This window comes from Parasteatoda tepidariorum, chromosome 2 (assembly GCF_043381705.1).
Source record: "Parasteatoda tepidariorum isolate YZ-2023 chromosome 2, CAS_Ptep_4.0, whole genome shotgun sequence".
Lineage (NCBI taxonomy): Eukaryota > Metazoa > Arthropoda > Arachnida > Araneae > Theridiidae > Parasteatoda > Parasteatoda tepidariorum.
In genome coordinates this window covers 78,182,679-78,205,449 of record NC_092205.1, presented here as the reverse complement: position 1 = coordinate 78,205,449, position 22,771 = coordinate 78,182,679, and the positions used below count along the sequence as shown (strand labels likewise).

The following is a 22,771-nucleotide window of genomic DNA, read 5'->3' as shown; positions in this document are numbered from 1 at the left end:
TACTATTTTGATCAATAAAAAAATATATCACAACTATGATAATATGTATAATTAACTATGTTTTAGTTGAATTTATGAACTGTTACAATTGACCCCGTAAGTGGGGACAATTGTAACAAGTGCACGACTGTCAAAAATTGTTAATAACTAATATAATAACATTTAAAATAAGGTATTTATTTTTTTCTAGTAGAGGATAGTCTACTTAACTCGTCTGTCAATTAATACTTATAATATATTGGATTTTCTGTTAGTTAAAAATATTTAAATAAAAAATGTTACAATTGACCCCACTCTCCCCTTTGATATATTTTCAGTTCATAAATTTTCGTTTGCTTTCAACTATTACCCATATTTATGCAAAATATTTCATTTGTATTATTTGTGATTTGTGTTATCAAATTCAGAGGGAAAAAATAATATTAAATAATATTTATTTTAAGTGAACTAATCAATAGATTTTGTCCAAACTGTGGATTTTTAAATTTAAAAATGCATTAAATAAGAAACTGCAAATGAAAGCAAACAAAACTTGTTTTGTTAACAAGAAACTTGTTTTAAGAAAAGGAATTGTATGAAAATGAAATTGAATTAAGTGTACAGGAATATTAATCACAACATCCCATTGTAGGTCAGGAAGTCATGGAGGTTAGAGTTCCACAATTTTGGGACCTAAATTATTATGATATAGTCAGCATTGCGCTTGGGCCGCCTTTATATCCCAGACAATCTGGTACCCATCTATCTGAAGCTGCGTGAGCTTCAAATATATAGGGATCAAGCCCCAGTCCTTAACATTGAAAGCTCAATGCTTTAACCGCTGAGCAATAAAAACTGTATTACGGAGAATAAATAAATTAAATATGACGGTATTAATAATTAGGCAACAAGAAATTAATGATTGCACCTAATGAAAACAATATATTTTACTAATATTATATTACTATTGTAAAAATTATTGTCCAATTTCTCTAATTGGCAATTTTAATTTTTTACTATCAGTTGTTCAAACAATTTTTTAACCTGCTTACTACTAGAAGATTTACTATATATTGATTAGATTGAAGTTAAACTGATACATTAATTTGAGGAATAATTAACTTGATTAATTTAATTATTTAAATATTTTTTGTAAAACAACCAAAATTGTTCAGCTGAAATGTTTTTTTAGCTTAAAATTGAAGTTTTTTGAATGGTATGATGGTTCTAATAAATAATGGAACAATATAGTATAAATTTTAAGAAAAAAAATACTGTCAAGCAATCAAACCTTTCTGCATAATTTTAAATCAGACTAACTCAAAATATTTGGTTAAAAAATAAGAAAATAAGTCAATTATAACTTCAAATAATAATTCAGCCATTTTAAATCGAAAGCGAGACTTATCTTTATAAAACTATGTTTGAAGTTATTGAAACAAAAAAAAAAAATTTTTCCATAATAATCCTTTAACCACTTTTATTATAAAGAAAGGAATATAAAAGAAATTCCAACTAGAAAATAAATTATTTAAAATTTTCCATTAATTTTAAATAAAAAGTGGAGATATGTTTCGTGTTAAATTTGATCTTCAAAACATTTTTCTTGTCATTAAACTCTTTAAGAATTTTCTTTTCTTTTTTTTTTCTTTTAGATTATCGAACTTTTTTATTAATTCAGTCTAAAATATTTAAAAATAACATTATTTTCGAATTTTTAGGATTCCTATTTTTTAATTAGTAAAACTTGAATCACATCTACGCATGTTATTTCCGGAAACGTGCTTAATTATTTTTTTGCTCTTATTTAAAACACAACTTTTAAAAAATATTAAGAGCTTGAATAAAAGAAATAAATTTGTCTTTGATAGTTAACGTTTCAATGAATTTTTATTTTGTGTAAAGAAATTTCAAAACTATTGATTTCATCACAAATAATTATAAATATATGACTTTTTTCCTAAAATATGTTTTTTCCACGTTTCTTTTCTATTAAAATTGTCATATAAATGTACAAAGAAAACTTTTTTCTGCTATTAATATACTAATTAATACTGCTATTAATATTCAAAATACAATAAAATTTAAAAAGTCGATTCAAAACATAGGAAAATAATAGTTACTTTACTTCATTATACAGATTTAAAGAGTTTACAATCTTTGTAAGATTATCACTGAAGTTAGAAGATATCATGATACTTTTACACTCAAAATTTGTAAAAATACAAAAATTATGATGCTTTATTTTACATCAATCTAACTTCAAACTTTAATAATAAGTAGTATTTAACTTTCGATTTGTTTAAAATGATTATAGATAACTAGTGGAAAAATAGCATAGAGACTTAGTTAATCGTGTTTTTTTAAGCCAATTGGATACCTGAGAGATAGTTAAGACTGATTGAAATGGTCTCGTAATTAAATGATTAAAAAAACACCTATACAAAAGTATACGATATATTTCGTATATTAAAGTATACAAAAAAAGCAAAAGAACTGGCATTTACGACATTATTCTATGCAATTATTAGAAAATATACAACAAACAAAACTATTAAGACCAAAATGCTTTCCTGATAAAAACTGAAATTCTTCAAATGCTTTTTTTGAGGGAATTGTTTAATATTATCGTTCAAAATATTTTTAACTAAATAATCATTCTTTGGAACTAACAAATATTCATCTTACATCATTGTTATTTGAACCTATCTTTAGCATCCAAATAGAGTCTCGGTGCTACCATCTAGTGTGGCAAAAACCAGACGTCCAAATTAGCATGGCCAACGGTATCTCACCCATTGTGGTGGTCCTGAAAAAGTGGATACCACTTCTGAACAGCGCACTAGGTCTGCTCATGTGTGCGCACTTGTGCAGCTCATTGGAAATTTAAAAAAAAATTATTTGAACTTATTGGATAATAAATTAAAATAAAATATTTTAACAGCAAAAAAACAGCAATAAAATTATTTTATATCAAAATTATTCGGAAATATCAAACAAGCAAGTATATTATAACCAAATATTACAACGCTCAACTGTGTTTTTTTTCTAATTTTAATCCAATATAATAATAATCCAATGTAAGACAAATTATATTGGATTATTCAGACTGATCCAGCAAAAGTACAAAAATGAATCGTCTTTTCCCAGAAATAGAAAAACCAATTTTTTATTTTAAGGGTAAATTATTATGCTATTTGGAATTATCAGAAAAGAAAATTTTAAAAAAAATATAGCAAAAAACTCGCGTTCGTTAAATTATTTGATACCAAAATCACTCGAAATATTAGACAAAGAAATTATTAAGACCAAATATTGCACCATATAAAAACAGCAATATGCTTATTGATCTTATATCGGAATCATTTAAAACTATCCAGCAAAAAATGCAAAACCAAATAATCTTTTTTTATACAAATAAAAGTTTTTTTTTTATAAGTCAGAATTATTTAGAAAATCAATATTAAACATCACTTTTATGAAATAATCTTACATCAGATTATCCTTAATTTATAAACATTGATTGAAGATAAAACTTGTTTTAAAATATGGAATAATTTAACAGAGATATGGAGTAATTTAATAAAGAGTTCCCTTTTTTTTAATTATTCTATACCAAAATCAAAACCAAATAGTCTTCTTATAGAAATATGAATTTTTAATAAGTTCCAGAATTATTTGGAATTATGAATAAAAAAAGGCATTTTTATGAGATGATCTTATATCAGAATTATCTTTAATTTCTAAACATTGATTAAAATAAAGCTTATTTTAAAACATTAAATAATTTAACATAGGTATGCAATAATTTAGCAAAAAATTAACTTTTAAATTATTCTATTCCAAATGCAACAAAGCAATTTAAAATCAAGTAGTCTTACAGAAATATACATTTTTGGCAAGTTTCGAAATTATTTAAAATTATCAATAAAAAACCACACTCTTATGAAATAATCATAAATCAGAAGTACCTTTAATTTCTAAACTTTAATTTAAAAAAGCTTATTTGAAAATATAAAATGATTTATAACAGGGGAAAAGTGAATTTTTTGTTAAATTATTGCATACCTGAGTGAAAAGTGAATTTTTTGTTAAATTATTGCATACCAGAGTGAAAAGTGAATTTCTTGTTAAATTATTGCATTACTGAGTGAAAAGTGGATTTTTTGTTAAATTATTGCATACCAGAGTTAAAGGAACTCACTCAGGTATGCAATAATTTAATAAAAAATTCCCTTTTCACCCGTGTTAAATTGTTCTATATTTTAAAATAAGCTTATCAAAGTGAGCAAAAACATTTAAAACCAAATTACCTCCTTATAGAAATATACATTTAAGATAAGTTTCGAAATTATTTGTGATTTTCAATATAAAAAAAAGAATATTTTTATGAAATATTCAGAATTATCTCTAGTTTCTAAGCATTTAATTGAAAAAGATAATCCCAAGATTAATAAAACATGCTATAGCATTCGATATCTGATAATTACGTTACGATAGGCAATTCATTTTAGGAAAAGCAATTTGATCCAGAAATAGAAGAGTCTTATTGGATTTCTTTCCGCGATTTTCACCTCAATCAACGTTACGGTTGCAGGAAAATAACGACAGAGAACACATTTAATTATCCAGAATTATTTCAAGCATGTTACCTAGGACCCAGAATTTTACGACGAATTTCATCTCAGCAGGGAATACGGGTGAGAAATTGTCGCTTAGTAATTTTGAACTTTGCGAGAAACAGCTTAGGCTAATGCGAGTGTAAATTTACATACAAGTCATATTGAGAGCTCTCTTGCCACATTTATTTGGATTTAACTCTAGTTAAATTTAATTATAGTGATATTTACGAGGAAAAAAATTTTACGCCAAATTATTTTTTTTTTTCATTTACAAGATTTAATAACTGAGAAGAACTAAATTACTGAAATTTGTGTAAACTCATGTATTAAAGAAAAATTTTAGTTTAAGAAGAATTTAATTCGTACTTTTATTTATTTAATTACTTTATGCAAATATACAGTGAGACTATAAAAAATTATTTCAAAAGAATGTCAACTATCACAAAAACGATTTAAGAATGAAATACTCTCCCCAACTCAAAAATTAATAAAATAAAAAAATTCTTGAAACAAAAACTTTAACTTGAAATATGAATCTCATAATTATTATCTATTACTAGTTATAGAATGCTTTAAATGGCATTTTTCTAAAAGGAAAAAAAATTGAGATTTATGAGAAAAATGACTTTATTGCAGTTTCATTAACTATACTCTAATATATTTGACCTAGTTTATAAATTTCACCGATTTTTGTGAGCTTAAGTGACGATTTTTGGTATTTTATTTCGGTTTAGATAAAGGTTCCAAGTGGTTTTAGCGACAATCAGCCTGCAAGAAACCTTACACACAGCGTATATAACACCAGAAGTGTGAATGCTAAAACGAGAACAGATTAAATTAAGTGTTAAGGGCTGTAGATAGATACCACCAATTGGAAGCTGGTCAGTATAAGAAAAAAATCAAGTGAAAAAATATACTTCGAGGTTTCCCTTGGCAAAAAATTACTGGTTTTTTTAACGGCTATTGTGTTTACGTCACAGCTAGCTGCCAAATAAAAGGGCGCTGAAAACATAACGCAATAAAACATAATTTAGACATAATCGTAAACACGCATTTTGATCTGTGTCCATTTTCGTAAATACGGATTTTAAGCGTTGTCCATTTCCTTAAACACGCATTTTGAGCTTTGTGCAGTTTTGTAAACATGCATTTTGAACGTAGTATATTTTCGTAACCACGTATTTTAAGCTTTGATCTGTTTCGTAAGCACGCATTTTGAGCTGGGTCTACTTTCAGAAACACGCATTTTGAGCTTTGATCTTTTTCGTAAGCACGCATTTTGAGCTGTATCTATTTTCGTAAGCACACATTTTGAGCTTTGATCTTTTCCGTAAGCACGCATTTTGTGCTGTGTCTACTTAAGCACGCATTTTGAGCTTTGAGCTTTTTCGTAAGCACGCATTTTGAGCTGTGTCTACTTTCGTAAGCACGTATTTTGATTTCAGTTCATTTCCATAAACGCCCATTTCTAACTGTGCCCATTTTCGTAAACACGAATGTCGAGCTGTGTCTTTTAACGTAAACACGCATTTCAAACCGTGCCTAGATTAAAAACTCACCGAAAATTTATTTCCACTTGTAATAACTCCCATCCTCCCTTCAACGCACCCATGCAAGACTAACATTTTAACCTCACACTAGACTTTAAAAATATCTTTCACGGTCCAGATGAAATAATAACTCAAGTCTTCTTAACAAAGACTCCATTAATTGCTCCCACATCTGTTCCCTTTCTGGAGCTTCAACTAAATAAATAATGATTTAACGCGTTTCGAAAAGGAGAAGGTAGTATCAGCCATTTATGACCGGAACTCATTTTGAATAAGCCGAAGTTATTCATAAGTCGATTTTCTTCTCCGTTGCACTAAATGATGCGTTATTGACTTGAAGTAAACAAATACTTATCTATTAATTTTATTTAATCTACACAATGTTATGTTGATAGCTTAAAAGTGTTTGAATATTTATGGTTAGACATATTTTGCAGAAGTAAATCGAATCACAGTTTTGAATTGTAAATGCTTTCCTGATTAACGAGTTGCTTATAAACTCTCACAATTCATTTTAGAGCATGTAACAATCATTTTTTGTCTCCTGATGATAAACTGATTTTTACATACAGTTTAAAAAGCATGGAATTGAAAGATCCAAAAATACTTTATGCATTAATACATATTTGGTTACTCAGATTTAGTTACCGATTTTATTAGAATGAAATATAATCCATTTACTCAGTTGCCAATCCATTTACTTTCATTCTCGGTTCAGACAATAATTAACTTCAGGTTAGGTAGCGTCGCCCTGACTAATGTTCTTTGGAAATTTTATGCGTAGAAAGATTTTTCATTCTGAACCGGACAGCAAGACAATAAGTGTGCAGTGGTAGTCAACCCTCCATTTCCAAACTGTTTCCCTATACCCTTATCTTTTGCTGGTGGAGAAAGATAGGGATGAAGTGCTCAATTTTGCTGGAACAGATGCTTTTGGCAGAATTTATGTACGCGCGCAATAGCACTATACTTAAAAGAAAAAAACGTCAAAGTTGAGAAAACAAGCCAAAAACATACCGGAAAGTGGCCTTTAAACTAAAAAAAAAGGGAAAAAATAGATTAGAATAAGGAATACTGGATATTTGTAAATCGGGCAATGGTACTTGTGGTACTTTAACTCAGCACTTTAAGAACACACTCCCTATAGTGAAGCATCTTAGAATTGAAGAGCTAGCGTTGTTGTTTTGTAACCTTAAGACCCGCACAGAGGATCAACTTTAAATTGATTAAACACGGGATCCTGATCGATATAAACCATTTACGATCATGCGTCTGGTTTTAACCACTAAATCTACTGAGTATATTTTTATAATAGTCGTTAAGCAGCCCACCAGATTTTGGGATTACAACTACTAATGTTCAACTCCATAGCTTTGTATGTTTAAAGCCAATCGTGAATACAAGAGTACTCCTGGATCAAGTATTGGGAGAAATTTGCCTTTGTGGAGGACTTTTTGGAGAAGTAACCCGCATTTGCGTTACATGGAGTGGAAAATCACGAAAACCTCCCTTGGTTAGCCTGACGACAAGGGGACTCTAACCCATGATTCGTCTACCACTGAAGATACTTTACGTCCGCACTGCTGTTGGGGCGAGCTGGGATCGAAATTTGTATCGACCAGCCATCATTGGGATTCAAATCGAGTTCACCTCCTTTGAAGGCGAATGCTCTAACCCCTGAGCTCAAATTGGCTATAGTTGTGTAAAATACATTTTAGTTCACAAATACTTTTCAGTTGTTAAAAATATGTATTTTTTTTCCTGTTTAACTCATAATAAAACCTTAACAAATTTATTCTCTAATAAGTTATGTCATAAGAGGAATTGATACTCTTTAAAATATTCTTAAAATTCCCTTCAACGTGTGGTCCAATCACAAGAATATTTTAACCAGCGACATTGGTGTGAATGAATATTTCAGTCTGCGTGAATGTCAACGAACCTCTGGCAAAATGTTATAAAAAGAAATCGAAAAGACCGTCTGAAATATCTTGACATGATTCAGGAAATTCTACAAAGGATATATCTCGGAGCTAATAGGATACGAAATTTTCTTTGACCGCTAAGAGCTCCCCAAATCAGTGTTCATCCACCTGCAAAACGTCTCTTACAAAAGTATAGAGGTTCTTTTCCATAATTCATGCCAAAGCGAAATATATGCGCCATTATTGAAATGTCACTTCGTTTTCTACCTTTTAAATATTTTAAATCTAAAATCGTCGGTGTATCGATAAAGTTTAGAAGGTTAAAAATTATAAGACCATCGATAAATCTAGAAGCGATTTTATTGTTTTGAATTTAAAAATCTAAGCTTGCACAATTAAAGCAGTTAAGTAATTTAAGATAAAATACTCTAAAACGTGTTTATCGATATCTACCTGTTTATGGATAAATTAAACATTGATTGTCATCTAAAAAAATATAGCTTTTAAAATTTAATTTTTATTTCTTGCTAGCTCCCCCCTCCCCCCAAAAAAGGAAAGAAAATTTGAGGCATGATTATTTTTTTAAAATCTGAGAAGCATATCTCAAATACGCACATTTATTTATTGTTTGTTACACATGCCTTATATAAGCTCTAGATTTACAGTAATTTTTTGCTTTAATTTTAACAATTGATTTACTATGTGAAAATAACGGCAAGTTTTGAAAATAATCTAGATATAAAAAAAAATTACAAAAACTTTTTTAAACATATTTTTTATATCTAAGGATCAATTAGAAATATTTAAATGTGAACCACATTTAAATTTAAATTAATTCAAATTTTTAATTATAATGAGTAATTTCAATATTTTCGTATTTTCAATTGTATATTTTTGTACATTTTTTATTTAAGGGTGCCAGGATCTGGTAAAATAAATTTCAGCTCATACAACTTTGATTACTTCAACTGTTAAGTTCAACTGTTAAGCCTTATCTTCTCTTGCGCGTGCAAAAAAAAATTAAATAATGCGGTTATATAAAAAAGTATAGTTCATTAGCTTAATAGAGCAAGAAAATCAAGTGAAAATATTCCAATAAGTGTAGTAAAACCACATAGAATAAGTCAGCCACATAATATTCTCAATTTAGTTTATAAAATATACATTGTATGAATTGAATTTAAACACATCAGGAATTTAAATCCCTCCCCCCCCCCCCAAAAAAAAGAACAACATATTATAAAAAATTTAAAAAAAGTTAAACATTTGGAGTTTTGTTTTATAACTAATAAAAAATCTTAATGTAGTAATAAATAATATTGCAGTAAAGCAGCATTATTGCAGTAATAATAATACTAGTATAAAATAGAAATCGTTATAATCATGAATTACAATCAGAATACAAAGAACCTAACATAGTAAAAATGATCAAGGTTTCTCAAATAAGGTGGCTAGAACATATGTATTCCGATATACCAATGAAAATCCTGTTTAAAAATAACCTTCCGAACACCAGAGGGAAAAAGAAGAAGAGGAAGACTTAGAACGAGATGGTAAGATAGAGAAGTGGTTACAGGACTTGTGAGTTAACAGATGGAAAAATATAGCTTCGAATAGATCTAGATGGGGTGAACTGACTCAGACGGCTTTGGCCAGTAAGCGGCTGTAGTGCTTAAGAAGAATAAAATAATATTGCAGTGCTAAAATAATTTGAAACACTTATTTTCAAGATTGGTCGAAATAGAAAGCTGAGAGTTCAATAATAAAAATTAATCATAAAATGGCGTTCTCGAACAAAATATCAACAATGAAATAGTTCCATGGGCCATGTTCAACTTCAAATAATTTTGTGCTGCCATCTAGTAATGATAAAAGGAAAGTCATATTACTGAAACAGACAAATCTCGATGGAATATTTTGTTCCGTATCAATGCTACATGGAAATATCATTGGTGGGTAGGCCTCAAAGCGGGATGGAAAAGAGAAAATACTGGTAGACGAACTATTTCAATATTAGATAATATTCGGGAGGAGTTAATCTATTGTCAACAATAACAATTCACTGTAAGGAAATTTATCACGGCGAAGAAGCAATTCAATATAAAAATTGCATCCGTTAAAAACAATTGGTAGTTATGGATTTTTATCATTCCCGATAAAAAAAAATGAAAAATGAAATTTATTTGTTACCAGTTTTTACTCTTTTCCGTCTCGATATCTATGGTCTTTCAGCCCTGTTGGTGGGACTTTTGAGTCCTGTCGGGTGCATAAAAATTTAATTATGTGAATTTCATCGACACTAGTGCTGTTATTTCAAAACTTACGTGAGGAATTCTCTCTGTATAACTTCTTTTGGATACATCAGAAAAATTGAATCGTCCTCGAACGAATGAATATTTTTTTAACTAAAGTTTCTTTGACACAAAATTTCGAATCATTAACCATTGTATACTTTTATTTTAAATACAAACTAAACTTACAACAAAAAAAACGTTTCTCGATAATAGATTTCTTTCTTTTAAAACGAAGAATTTTTATTTAATCTTTTATTTTTAAATTGCACAAAAACTTTTCATTAACCGCTTTTTAACTTTATTCGTAACTAATTAAATTACCAACAATAAATGTGCTTCGTTAAACCAATAAGAGTTGTTATCGTTCTCAAGAGTCATCCATAATGAAGAAACATAAATATAACTTCCGATAACCCAATTAAGAAAATTCACTTACTTTGATGTTTCCCTAACGATTCCCAGTGGTATCGATACATACGTTTCATAATCGATATCCACAATCTTATTTAATTGTTTATCCACGCAGGGAAGGATATCCAAGGTGTTAAATTCAAAAGTTTGCTTAAAATGAATAATATTAATTCCCCTGGGTTCCATTTTCGAAAATATTTTATAACTTCCAATTATAGAATGTAGTTTTCATTCAATAACGATGCCATCACGTTTAAGCATGAAAAATTGTTTGGTGATTAAAATGCGATGAACAAAAAACAAATTAGAATCGATAAAAAGTTGCTGTTTTTTTTTACGTTTTTATAATTTAGGGCAGTAGTAATTATTGATTTAAATAATTTGTCATTGTAAGGAATTTTTCGTCCATTTCGTAAGATAATTTATTTATTTATGTACTCTAGTAGGAAAAATGGCAGAATTGAATTCTTACATATTTTAGACTTTTAAATTATTTTATTTGTACAGTAATTGGCACAAATGAAAAATAAAAGTGTTTACAACTATTTTTCTAACTACTAATTTTCACTGATGATGTTAACTTATAGCATCAATAAAGCGGTGTCAAATAAAATTTTTAAAAAAAATCATAAGATTTCAATATTTATTTATCGCATTTTTTAATTCGTATAATTGTAATCGATCTACGCATATTACCTATTCGTATATTGTACTCAATTATTTAAATTTTTAAATTGGACTCAATATTTAAATAACATATAAACTAGAAAGGAAATATACCGGGGAAAAAAAGCTTTAAGGCGTTTTGTATTTGAGAACCAGCAGGTGACGTCACGCTTGGATGTCGAACCTGACTGGTTGCTGAATCGTGGCATTCGTTTGCGCCACGATTCAGCAGCCAATCAGGTTCGACAACCACGCGTGATGTCGCTTGCAGTTACCTAATTAAATCTGATCGGAATTCAGTTTGAAAAAAAATCAAGCCTAATAGCTATAACAATAACACGCCATCTTGTTTATACACAATAAGCTGACTTCAACTGCTTCTTTTTTTTTCGAGTTGCAGGTACATAACTGATCTTAATACACTGAAAAATTTGGAAAGAAAAGGGAGTAACTACTTTTCCTCCTTTAAAATAAGAAACAAAAAATACATTAAGTTAATAACTCAAAAATTATTTCCGGGAATTGCATAAACGATAGCTAATTGTGCATAGTACGCGTTCTACAGAAGTTTTACACCATGCAATACTTTATTTTGTTTTTCTAGAATATACACTTTACCATTAAAAAATATACATTTTTCCTCAATTTTCAAGGTAATTAAGATAAGATAATAAAAAACTTTTGTAAAATTATCCGCATTAATAATCTATATTTATAAAAGGCTAATGTATCCCCGAAAAACAGCTGAATTTCCTTCTTCCGAATGGCAACAACAATGCCTAAACTTAAAAAAGAGAATATTTAAATAATTCATCAAATTTAAGTAGCATGTTACACAGTAATAAACCAATGAATAAAATTCAGTGATCAGACTGTGAGATGACGAAAGATTTTAGTTTTCGGTGCTTTTCTTTTTGTTAGCAATATTTAGACATATATTTCAAAATTAAATAAGTGTAAAATAGCATACTTCCTTTAATTGGGTACTTGAAACTAGAGAAGAAGACGATCACTGATACACAGACACGCATGATCTCAGCGCCAGTTGATCATTTATAAACAACATGATTTATTAAAGTCAAGCTAAGTTTCTCCACATAAATTAGAATGTTAATTAACGTGAAGTTTTAAAATGCAACGCCGTATCGCAAATCGAATTTGTTAAAATATAATCTTTCTCCTCATTAACTTTACTTAACTTAGATTTATAATTTGTTTATGTATTTTATCGTAACAGTGATATAATTTTGTTTTGTTTATCTGGCAACTTCGTTGCGTAATTAGTTTGTTTATGTTCTACATGGCTTTGTGCCTGGCTTTGTCTTAAGTAATAAATACCCACAGAAAGAATTAAAATCTTTGTGAAAGAATATAGAACGTGTTGCTTAAGAGAATTGATACTTGACGTACCTGGCTCACTTGAAATAGAATGGAAAGAACAGTTGCTGACGTAAACAAATGGCACGTTTCAACAATCAATCATATAAATTGCAAATAAATTGATTATTTTTTTGTTAGTTTGTTACACAACAATTCTATTATAAAAGTGTTAAATTAGAAATAAAAACTTAAACTAAAATTTAATGTACAGATAAATGTTTTCCTAATAGATTACTAATTAAATTATTTTGTTTAAGTTACAAAGAAATTAGAATTTATTCTCTGTTCATATAAAAAGGGAAAATACATAAAAGTTTTTTTTCGTATCCCAAGATAAATAACAAAATTTATATATTCTAGAATATCTACATTTTTATACCAGAAGTAGTAAAATCTGCGTCCAACAGTCTATAGCCATAATTTTATTTAATTATTAATTATTTGAAGAAAGCACTAAATTCGAAATCCAGGAACTCATTTTAAAATCAATAATATTCTTCCCTTATTCCCTTTGGCAAAATTTTCGTGAGTAAGTTTTAGTTATAACATATGCTATAAATTACTAAGTTGCAAATGCGAATATATTAAATTAGAAAAGACATTTTTGGAAATTATAGGAAAAGTTTAATGTAAGTCATATAATAAAAGTTTAGAGACATAAATTCAATAGAAATATTTAGAAACTGTATTCATTGTAATTGGTTTTAATATAATTTCATTGTGTATAAGTATTTATTTACAAATAAGCAAAAGATACCTAAAGTTATATTGATTAACTTTTGATCGAATAAGTAATAATAATTTTGATCAAATAGCGAAAAAATAATAACTAAGGATCGAGTTTTTCTTATAAATCACTAAGATTAAGTGTGTTAAAATATATTGAATGCTATTAAAATATGTATGTATGGAATAATATTGAATTATTTTACATGCACTGAAATTGGTATAAGATTAACAAAGAACATAAAATTGCGAAGAAAATAAATAAAACTGCTTGCTAGAAGTATTTTAAATCAAGCTTATATTATTCTTTCACATCTCTTAAAAAGCTATCATTTTTGTTAAACATTTTTAAGATTAAAAAAGAATATTTTAATATTCTGGTTGGTGTCATTTCATAAACCATTCCCGCTTTATGTCTGTTTTCAGTCATCAAAGCTTTTTGCCGTTTTACTCCTCTGTCTACTCTCAGAGATCAAAGCATTTTCACAGCTCAAAGTCTTACGTCTTCTCTTAGTCAACAAAGCTTTTTACTGTTTTAGTCGTATGTCTGCTCGCAGTGATAACTTTTTTTAACAGTTCTAAGTCATGCGATTATTCTTAGACAAGAAAACTTTTTACCGTTCAAAGTTATATGTTTGTTCTCAGCTAACAAAGGTTCTTACCGTTTTATTCATATGTCTACACTCAGCGATGAAAGCTTCTTGACCATTTAAAGTATTATGTCTACTCAGCCACCACAACAAAGCCACAGTAGTAATCTTATATTGCCGAGCAACTGAAAAATAAAACATAAGTGAACGAGATACACTTAAGTTTTTTTTCCAACTGCGTGACAGTATAGTGTTAAACAATATTATTTTCTTTAATCAATAAGCTTTATAAGTACGTAAAACTTAAATACCATTTAGCAAGTTGTTTTAAAGTGTAATATGGTTTTTCATGAAAAAAATGAATCCTTAAATATCCCGTATGTTATGTTCGTTTCAAAAAATTCATATTCAAAATTCATAAACTTAGACTCTTTGTAAGTAGAATAAGCGTCTCAAAGGTACGTGATTTCTCCACTCTTCACACTTTACCCCTCGCTGTTACCATGGTTTCAGTGAATATTGCTTTTTTTTCTAAGCTACCGTTGTTGCGAAAAGTCAAGACTTGCCGAATCCATGGTAACTAAAAGGGGAAGTGAATACCCTGAGGAAATTGCGTAACCTCGAAACGCCTTATCTATTTACATGGGCCGGAATAGCCTGGTAGGTACCCATGTCCAAGAGGTCGTGGATGAGATCCCCGTCGGCCGAAGACTCTCCGTGTAGTAAATGGTTACTGGTGCACGTTAAATCTGTTGGGTCCCAAAGTCCACCATGTCCCCATAGTTAAAAAAATTGTACCTCTGGGGGTACTGATACAAGAGTTTCCTTGTCTTCCGGGTTGGGTTCAAAATTAAAAGGTTACGGAGTTGAACATTAGTGTTCATGAACCCAAAATTAGGCCGTCTGTTCAGCGACGATTATAAAATAAAACATAAAAACAAAATATATTTACATAACACACTAGAGCCGCACAATAGGCTGTTGGCGACGGTCTGGGAACCATCCCTGACTATGATCCGAAGACATGTCTCTGCAGATGAGATTGATCCTCTGCAGAGGGGATGGCTCCCCTGCTTTGGTAGCTACCAATCGCAAAGAGTTACTTAGATGGTTTATTGAATATGACTGATTTCAGAATTAATACTGCGTGACAAGAAAAGATTTTATCTTTCCTTTTGCTACTTAACTCAACGACTTTTACTGGCTTCGATACATCTATCTGAATTGCGTATTTTTAAACTTCTACTAATGCTAAGTAGTTGAAGGAAAAAAATTGTCAGTTAAAAAGCAAACAGCAATAAACTCATCATTCATTTTCTCCTCTAGGAAATGAATCAATGGCAGATTAGCCTGGATCCACATCCGGAGAATCTGGCGGATGCGTTGTTTCACTTTCTGGCGTCTCAAGACTGGTATGAAGTGACCTTACTCCTAGATGATTCCTCCTTCTCGGACACTCTTCGGAGGAGACTCACTGCCTTGTTCAACGGACCGAGTCTCATCAAATTTATCAAATTACCTAATTCCAGGTAGGATTTTTCTCTCATACGTAAAAATCATTCCATGTATAAGAACTATGCAATCATTGGTTTTTGAAAATAATATCATTTTGAAAGCTGTATAAGGCTTTTTACTCGATTTCATTCTTTCTTTCTCTTTCTTTTCCAATGCCCACTTCTAGAATAGCATTTCGTCTATAGAGGGGCATATATCTTAAAGCAAGAAACCTTACTCTAGTACAAAAGTGCTAATATTTGTAGCGTTTAAATTATTATTATTATTAGAATAAATTTGGTATTTATTTTAACTCCTCATAGTTAGGGATTAGATATTAAGCAAAACAATAAAATTAATATTTGCAATAAAAAAACATCCTTATTAAAATATAAGCTTGTTTATTTATTTCAAAAAAGTGTGACACTCAAATTATATTTAAAAACTGAATGTAAGTATTAAAAAGAAAGAAAAAAGAAATAGTACTCTATTATTTAAACTGGTGATAGAAAGAATCCCATTTCTAACATATCGTTTTATATAACTGTAGTATTTATATATTTATTATATATTTTTATATATTTATAATATATTTATAATATATTTTTATATATTTAGTATATTTTTATATATTTATTATATATTTATATATTATATATTTTTATATATTTATGCACTTTTTCACTGCAATTTCTACCTTATGTTCTGTAGAATTAATCAATATGTTCATTAAACGGCTCATTTCTTAGTTTTACTACGATTAAAAAACTTTTATGGTATTACTCATATCAGTGTAATATACAAATCTTTGTAACAAAGAAGTACTTTGACGAGATCTTTTAAAGGAGAAAGTAATTAAGCTCAGGAATAGGGATCTTAGTTTAAGTTTTGAGACACAAACAAATTAAAAAAACAAATTGTTTAAAACCAAACACCCATAACGAAACAAAAGTTTTCTAGGATCATTAATTCATTGCTTAACTTTCTGGTTAGAAGTTGCCATTAAACTGGCTTTCATGGTAGAACTGTCTGCGTCCTGACTCAGATTAATGGCTGTGTCTGCTGTTAACTGCTAAATTTCATTAACAGTTATGCATGGCGACAGAAACAGGACCACCATAGACATTAGTAGTGTCTATTAATACCATTTGAGTCAGTAAGCTTTCATCGAGATCAGGCTTAGAATCATAAATCGATTTTGAAGCAGACTAATGTCAGGAAACCATGCTCATAAAATAATCCTTAATTTTAATGAGTCATGGTTTAAGTTTAGATAAAAAATTAGCTAAGTATTCTATTAAATTAGAAAATTCGCTAACTGATGAACATTTTTCGTTAGTTGATAATTCTCGAGCACGTATGGAATTAATTTTAAGGGAATAAAATTAATTATTTAGAAAAGTTGCACTTTTTAGAATATATTTTTCTCGATTTCAGTTAGTGTATGAATCCAGAAACAGAATGGCGTTTGTTAAAAATACGCTTTTTAGATTATTTTTTTTATTTCATTAAATGCGTGCTGCCAAGAAAAAAAGAATTATTGCGTTTTTTAAAAACACACTTTTTTACATCTTTTTCCCAATTTTATACAATACAGAGATTCAGAAACAAAATCACCTCATTGTGTTTGTTAAAAATACGCTTTTTGGATCTTTTTTTTTTTCTTGTTTCATTAAATGTAGGGCACCAAACACTGATTTATTATTGTGTTTGTTATTATTTGAATCAGATCAAGTTTCAAAATTCATGTTAAGCGATCATTTTAAAAGAGTCTTAGGTAAATAATTATTTCTAAATAACTAACCTAATTCAAATGTGCTATGTTTTAAATTTCGATAAAATTAGTAAAAGACATTCTATTAAGGCGAAGGCCTACTTAGAATTGGCCGATTTGATTAAAGCTAACGAATTTTATTACTTTTTCTTAAGTATAGCATTGTGAGATTCTAAAATTACCTCGCTTTTAATTTGTTTATCATTTTTTTGGTCTAAATTTGATAATAAATTTAATGGTATACCTTACCTGAATACAACTAATTTACAATCGAAGAATACATCAAAAAGACTTAAAAAAATAACTGGATTTACACAAAGTTACGTTTAATTTAAATTTAAATTTAAAATATGTGTTTTTACTATCTATGTGTCTTTACTTCCAAATATCTTTCTTTATATTTAAACATCATTTTTCGGAGTTATAAGTTAAGTTACCAATATTGATTACAGTTTTTAGAGTTTAAAGTCATTTGTATTCGTTGTCGGGTTAAACAATAATTTGAATCTTGTGGATTTTAAAAACAGCATGAGCTGAAAATATTTTAAACTCATAACTAATTGCTCAATTTGGAACTACTAGAACGATATCTATCACTGTTTTGAGTTGGCTAAAACATAACAGAGGTTAAGTTCCTTTATCACAATTTTTATTGGGGGAAATATAACAAGGCAGCAGTTGCATTTTATTGTTTTTCTTATAGGTTTTTATTACCTCGTTAATTAAAAGTGTTTGTTTATTTATTAGATCGAAGCTGATGGGCATCTTGAGTGGCTGTCACACATCTAAACATCGTGTCCTGGTGCTATGTTGTTCGGGAGGGAAGAAAGTCCGACAAGTGTTCCAAGAGGCTAATAAGTTAAAAATGTTGGAACAAGACTGGATATGGATCCTTCTAGAAAAAGCTACCTACAACCCTGAATCTGGAAACTACCCTATAGGAATTTTAGGTCTCAGGCTAAGACATCAAGTCACTAACAAGTAAGCTTTCCTTATCATTGCTTTATTAAACGTTCATTTAAAAAGAAACGACAATATAACTGTTTGACATAACGAAGGAATATAATATTAACAAAAAAAGAGAGATTTTGCACTTTTACTTTACGTTCCATGCGTAAGATATAAAGTAATTACGCATGCGCACCTGAAGTACACATGCGTCATACAAAAAATACCAAACTTGCGTGAATGAAGAGATTCTGCAAAAATCTCTAAGTTAGAAACACCAATGCAGTAGAATATCAACTTTAAGGCCTGGTTTCATAGGACAGGACGCCGACAGCTGGAAATCAGCGCTAACCTCTGATTGGTCCATTTGTGAGTTTGATAGTATACGTCATCGAACGCTCATCTTGAACTCGATGACGTTTACTATCAAACTCACAAATGGACCAATCAGAGGTTAGCGCTGATTTCCAGCTGACAGCGTCCTGTCCTAAGAAACCAGGCCTTAACTTCGACCACAAAATCAGAACAAATATTTACAATAGACGTAGATACTATGAAAGCAAAACTTCTTTCAATTAAATTGTATAATTAAAATAAATATTTTCTGTAATTTTAAGTGCTAGAAAAACACTTAGATTTTTAAGAGTGTAGTGAAATTAGACACTCATAATTTTAAACTAAAACCAATTTATATATTTATTTAATCAGCCAATTAGTCAATATACTTATATCAAATCAAATTAATCAATATATTTGTACATATTTTTTTAATCAACCAATTGTTATAAAATCACATGATCCATTTTAGCACATTTTAATATCTAATGCCCCCATCTTCATGTTGTGTCGAAGTTCTTCTTAATCTATCTGTAACATGTTTTTAATTCGATGGTAGGCTTAAACAGAAAATATCATTCAACAGCAGCTACGAACAGCATGCTTTTAGCTCTGTAAAACCACGCCAACAAAACGTAAATATTCGTAGTATCTATAATGGAAAAACAAACGCGAGCATGCGCAGTTGCATCAAGTCTTGTGTACTAAATAGAGTCCCTGAATTAGAGTAGAATCCCCTTAGAGGAGCCTTAGTATGAGACGGAATATGAGGGATATAAAATCTCCCTTATTGAACTATCTTTTCTCAGCTATAAATTTATAAATAATTTTCCATTATGAAAATACAAAAGAAATATAGGTTTTGTTTCAACTTCCTCAGACGCAGAAAACATCTAGACTAATTTTATCATTCTAATAACAATTTGAGATTTTCTTCAGTTCGTTAACCTTAAAAAAAGAATTTACCTGCTTAAAACCATAATTATTTAAATTTAATTAGTTAAATTTTTTTTATGGAATTGATAAGTTTACTTTCATCCAAAGCTACACGTTTAATTAAAATTTGCATTCACTGACATCAAAGATATTTATGAAAATATTACAGTTTTCATTTCTGGAAAGTTTTCATACAATATACACTTGTAAGTAGTCTATTAATTTCAATATTTATGAAGACTGATTGAAACAAATTTATCTCTTTATTACTACATAAGATCAATATTTCGTAAATTCACTTCAAAAAACCTGCGCTTATTCTTTAGTTAAAAAGATGTCTACTAGATAGTGCAAAATTTTAAAAGCTATGTAAATCGAAATCCGTTGCCTAGCAACTAAATACTGCACTGTATCATTACAATTTTTGAGGTAACTCGGGAAATTAGAGAAAACAAGCATTTGAAAATTTGCTTTTAAAATATTTTGTCAATACTATTGAATTGAGACAATTCAACAGTACAAATTCTCAATACTATCAATTACTTTCATTACTATTGAAAGCAATTTTAATCTAAAATTGCGGAGTTAAACTACAGTTAATCTGGTTTTTTCCTTAATTTAATTTAAAAGCTTTTTCAACAATTTACGTTATTATTATATTTCAGTACATATTTATGCTATTTGAGAAATCTCCAAACTGGGAATCAAAACAAAATTGAAAGCTGTCAAGTACTAGCAAAAAAGGCCGGATGAAAAATATCAAAACTAGCATATTATGCTTAAAGAATTTTGAGGTATTTCCAAAATCCCCTCAGTATTCTCCGGAAACCAAACAGGTTTAACTTCTGGAGGACTGAAGATGGTTCTGAAACAAAAAGGATGTTTTAGTTTAGCCTTCATCACTAGTGGTTCGAAAGATTTTGATAGCGTTTTTTTTTCTCATTTAAATATTTACTATCCATCCATAATGTACATCGTTTTTTTACTTATTGTTATTTAATATGACATTTTTAAAGAAACACTGTACCTTATAGACAGTACTGTGTACTGCCTTTTGATGATAGGTACAGTGCGCAAAACAAAAAATAGATGTCCCCTTGAATAACTTTTGTTCTAATAATCGGATTATCACGAACTAAGTGCCTCTCAATATGCCTCTCTATGCTAATTAATTAGAACTAACTATTAAGTTACAGTAACAGGCACAGAAACGTTCTTTTAAACATGACTTGACTTGATAAACATGACTTTTTTTGATGGATTCGGATTTTTGATTATCAAAACAATCTGGAAAACATAGCTCTATTGTTTAGTCAAGAGAGCAATGTAAGCGAAAGCTTAGCTCCCTTAATGTTAATTTCGCTTTTTATGTATTTCGCTCTATCTCGAGAATTTTTTATGCCAATAAAAAATTTCTGTACGAAATTATAAAATTTGCTTATCCAAAGATAATTCTATGCAAAAAATAATTTGTAAAAATTATTCATTATTTATCAGAATATTTGTGGTCACCCCCTTGAAACATCAAAATAGGCACTTAGTTAAGGAAAAATCTGATCATTAGAAAAAAAGTAATTTAGGGTGCGATCTTTTTATTTTACGTACTGTAGATCAATATAGTTTTCAAATTACAAATTGTTTTACTCCAATATAATGGGAAAAAATGAATGTATTATATTTTTATACTTTCCTTAGTGTTTTTTGTTGTGATTTTTTTATACTTTAGCATTATGTGATACCATTCTTACATAGGATCTTTTAACTCTTTTACTTGACATTAAGATGTAAATTTTATGACTAACACACTATAATTCAAATTCTTTCCATGACATCAAATTTAAATAAAAGCAACATAAACTTTTTTTCTTCTTTTCGCCTATACTTTTCAATGACATCTACTTAAAATCAAACTATGCCCTGGGTTCTACGATGTGAACTGATATAAACTGATAGATATAGCTGATATATAGCTGAAATTTCATGCTTTACATTTATTTTGAGTCAACTACGTACATTTTTTATGAGTTTCGTTGAATTCTTTCTTTTAAATACTCTCTAAGAAAAAATGAAATAATATTTCGAAAAAGACGTTTTTTCTTCTTTTCATTAAATTGCCGATGTATTTATAGTTGAATAATTTATTGAAAATTGTTTTATTTCAATAAATTTGATGTTTAAAGCAACTGATTAGCCCTCAACGGATCGAATATTGAGTTCATGATAATATTATTAGAACAACCGTGTTTCAAATTATCATTCGTTAATCCTTTCATTAAAAACGCCGTATTTAACTAGCGCTCTTACACACAGGACTGAAGTTACGCAGAAAATTGTCTGCCTTATTTTACATAATTAAAATATTAAAAACTTTGCTAATTATTCTAAGTTGCATTGTTATTGTTAGAAAATCTGAATATCAGCTTACCGATAGGCAACGTGCAGGGTTGGTGCGCGGCTCGGCGCACCATTCAGTGAAGTCACTTCAGCGCAGTGGACTGCCGTAACGAAAGAGTTTAAAAAACGAAAATTTCGAGTTTAAAACGAAATTCAACTGCTTAATTAAGTAGTCAATATTATTCATAGATGGCTTAACAAACAATTAATAATTGGATTAATTTTGATTTCATTCAATTATACGCAGACTCCTCTAGCTTTAATTTATAGAATAAAATGTCTAATAATTTGCATGCAACAACGGCAACAAACGTAGAATGACCGTCACAATTAAGAAAACTCTCTATACTAAAAAATCGTAAGGGCCTTGACGTCGCCACTGCTGTTATGAGTGTTCAACTTAATGGTACATTTTGTTTCGTTACTCAAAAATTAGAAAATTTAGAAACATGAAATTATGAGTGTGTATACAGGAAGTACACTGAAATAAAAAGAAATTAGCATTCATTCATTAGTTCGAAAATTATTAACTGTTACACTTGTAAGAAAAAACATCAAACGGACCGCTCTCCAGTCGCATGAATGCAAGTAGGAACTTGGTTCGTTGAAATAGCCATATTTGTTTATAAACTTGAAGTAGGGCCCTTTTTTCCGAAATTGCAATTTGTTTGAAAGTTATTGCAATTTGAAATACTTTTTTGCGAATTTTTCATCATTTCTTTTTTTTTTTTCTTTAGGTGCGCAAA

At 29.2% G+C, this 22,771-nt stretch overlaps 1 protein-coding gene across 1 annotated transcript in view; it reads left to right on the top strand.

The window, feature by feature from the left end:
• Positions 1-22,771, top strand: part of LOC107439866 (glutamate receptor ionotropic, NMDA 3A-like) — a 320,894-nt gene that overhangs the window by 255,393 nt on the left and 42,730 nt on the right. The window contains exons 2-3 of the mRNA XM_043041182.2: positions 15,470-15,672; positions 18,159-18,392. Coding sequence (XP_042897116.2) covers positions 15,470-15,672; positions 18,159-18,392 — 437 coding nt within the window. The remainder of the gene's footprint in view (positions 1-15,469; positions 15,673-18,158; positions 18,393-22,771) is intronic.